The sequence below is a fragment of the Gracilinanus agilis genome, chromosome 3 (genome assembly GCF_016433145.1).
Source record: "Gracilinanus agilis isolate LMUSP501 chromosome 3, AgileGrace, whole genome shotgun sequence".
Taxonomy (NCBI): domain Eukaryota; kingdom Metazoa; phylum Chordata; class Mammalia; order Didelphimorphia; family Didelphidae; genus Gracilinanus; species Gracilinanus agilis.
Window position 1 is genome coordinate 602988675 of NC_058132.1, and position 2600 is coordinate 602991274.

At 61.7% G+C, this 2600-nt stretch overlaps 1 protein-coding gene across 1 annotated transcript; it reads right to left on the reverse strand.

Moving 5' to 3' along the window:
* Positions 1 to 2072, reverse strand: FZD5 (frizzled class receptor 5). Its single transcript, XM_044667496.1, has one exon. The coding sequence runs from the start codon at positions 1808 to 1810 to the stop codon at positions 32 to 34; it is 1779 nt and encodes a 592-aa protein (XP_044523431.1). The 5' UTR covers positions 1811 to 2072; the 3' UTR covers positions 1 to 31.
* Between the last annotated feature and the right edge of the window lie 528 nt (positions 2073 to 2600).

Consider the following 2600-nt stretch of genomic DNA (forward strand, 5'->3'; position numbering starts at 1 on the left):
CGGCCCTCACCCCTCCCCCTCCAGCGGGCCGCTACACGTGAGACAGGGACACCTGCTTGTGGTAGGCAGCTGCGCTCGGGCAAGGAGCCCCGGTCCTGCAACCCGTCAGGGCTGCGCTGGCCTCCGCGTAGTCCCGGGCGGCCGTGGCCCCGCCCGACTTGTGGCCCCGCCGGCGGCGGCAGCAGCAGCGGTTTGTGAAGCGCCTCCACGATTCCAGCGTCTTCCCCGACCAAATCCAGACCCCCGAGGTGATGCCCACTAGCAGGCACATTAAGTACTTGAGCATGAGCACCCAGTACTCAGGCTTGGCCCGGGGCTGCCCGGGCTCCCCGGCGGGGCACTGGCAGGTGAGCGCCCGTTCCCAGCTCTCCCGGGAATGCTGCTCGTACAGGTAGCAGGCCACCACGATGCTGGCGGGCACCGTGTAGAGCACGGTGAAAAGGCCGATGCGGATCATCAGCTTCTCCAGCTTGTCCGTCTTGGTGCCTCCCTGCTTGATGACGCTGCGGATGCGGAAGAGGGACACGAAGCCCGCCAGCAGGAACAGCGTGCCGGTGAGCAAGTAGACCACGAGTGGGGCCAGCACGAAGCCTCGCAGATAGTCCAGGTTCTGGTTGCCCACGTAGCAGATGCCAGCCACGGGGTCACCGTCCACAGCGCTCAGGGCCAGCACTGCAATGGACTTGACGCTGGGGATGAGCCAGGCGGCCAGGTGGAAGTACTGCGAGTAGCTTGCGATGGCCTCGTTGCCCCACTTCATGCCAGCGGCCAGGAACCAGGTGAGGGAAAGGATGACCCACCAGATGGAGCTGGCCATGCCGAAAAAGTAGACAAGCAGGAAGACCACGGTGCAGAGCGCTGGCCCGGTGGTCTCATAGTGAATGTGGTTGTGCTCACGGTTGCAGGCCACGCTAGCATGGCCCACGACCAGGCGCACAAGGAAGCCCAAGGACACGAAGAGGTAGCAGGCGGACAGGAAGATGATCGGCCGCTCAGGGTAGCGAAAGCGCTCCATGTCGATGAGGAAGGTGGCCACCGTGGTAGAGGTGGAGACGAAGCAGAGGACGGACCATAAACTGATCCAGAAAGTGGCGAAAGTGCGCTCGTCTGGGCTGAAGGAGGGCTGGTAGCAGGGCACAGCGCAGTTCAACACCCGGCCAGTGCGCACTTTATTGAAGAGCGGGTGCGTCTCCTTCTGAATGCGCACGAAGGGCTCCCGACACTCGCAGGTGCCGCACTCCCCGCCAGAGGACGCCGAGGCTCGCGGGGCAGCCAATGTCGGTTTGCCAGGGAAGGGCCTTGGCGGGGCCGTTGTTGCCTCGCTGCGGTTATAGTCCATGCACAGGGTCTCGGTGTCCCCCAGCACAGGGAGGCGATCGCAGTTCATGCGCTCGGGCCAGGCAAAGCCATACTGGCGCATGAGTGGGGAGCAGCCGGCCTTGGCCCGCTCGCACACGGAGCGGCAGGGAGGCAGGGGCTTGGGGTAGTCTGGCAGGCAGATGGGCGTGTACATGGAGCACAGGAAGAAGCGCAGGTCCGGCGAGCAATGGATTTCCACCAGCGGCCAGAACTGGTGCACTTCCAGCCCAGCCTCGTCCTGGGTATCGTGGTTGAACTGGTTGGGCATGTGCGTCAGATTGTAGCCGATGCCCCTGCACATGGGCACCGTGATTTCCTGGCACACCAGAGCCTTGGAGGAGGCCTTTCCCCGCCCCGCCAGCTGCGCCAGGAGCAACAGCAGCAGCGACAGCAGCGGCCGTGGCGGCGGCCCCGGCAGCCCAGACAGCGAGTCCAGGTCAGGGCGAGCCATCTCTGTCGCCCCTCCCGATTCACTCCAGTTCCGGCCCCTTCCTCTTTTACCCTCCCCAGGAAGCAAGATTGGCAGCAGAAATGGGGACTCTTTTCTCAGTTCCGAGTACCGCTGGTTTCTTCAGGTTTTCAACCTGTTGGTTTCTTTCCCTTTTATGAAATCCCTCCCAAGAAAAGCTGCCACGGAGCGGCTCCGGCGCCGCTGGCTGGGCTTCAGCTCCTCGCCGGCGCCGCTCCGGGGATGGGAGTGTGGCTCCAATTCCGGGAGCAGTGATCTTAAAACAATAATATCACACACACACACACACACACACACACACACACGAGTTGTTAATAAAGCAGGAAAGGCAATGAACAAGTTCAACTTTCCCTTAAATCCAGGAGTCAAACTCATTTATCTCCCCCGCCTTCCTCTGGGTTCAGGGCCAGATCAATCCAAGGTTCCTTTCCTCATACCCTCTGCTCCCCCCCTGGAGAAGGGACACAAAAAGAAACAGAACAAGGATTGAGGCTGGAGTGGAGTCAACTCTCACCTGATCGAACCGTGGAATGTCTTCAGCCGACTGCCCCACTCCTAAGTCCGGAACACTTTTCTAAAAACCAAGGAAGGAGGCTCAAAGCTGAACCTGGCCCAGAGAGGTTCTTCTAGACTGCAAAGTTGGGCAGCGATGGAACGGGAACCAGTGGCGGCACATGGCAGCAGGTGTGCGCGGCGGCTCAGTCAGGAGAACTAGCTTGAACACACAGACCGGAGGACCGGTTGGGCTCGACTCTCGTGGGGGGCTAGTCAC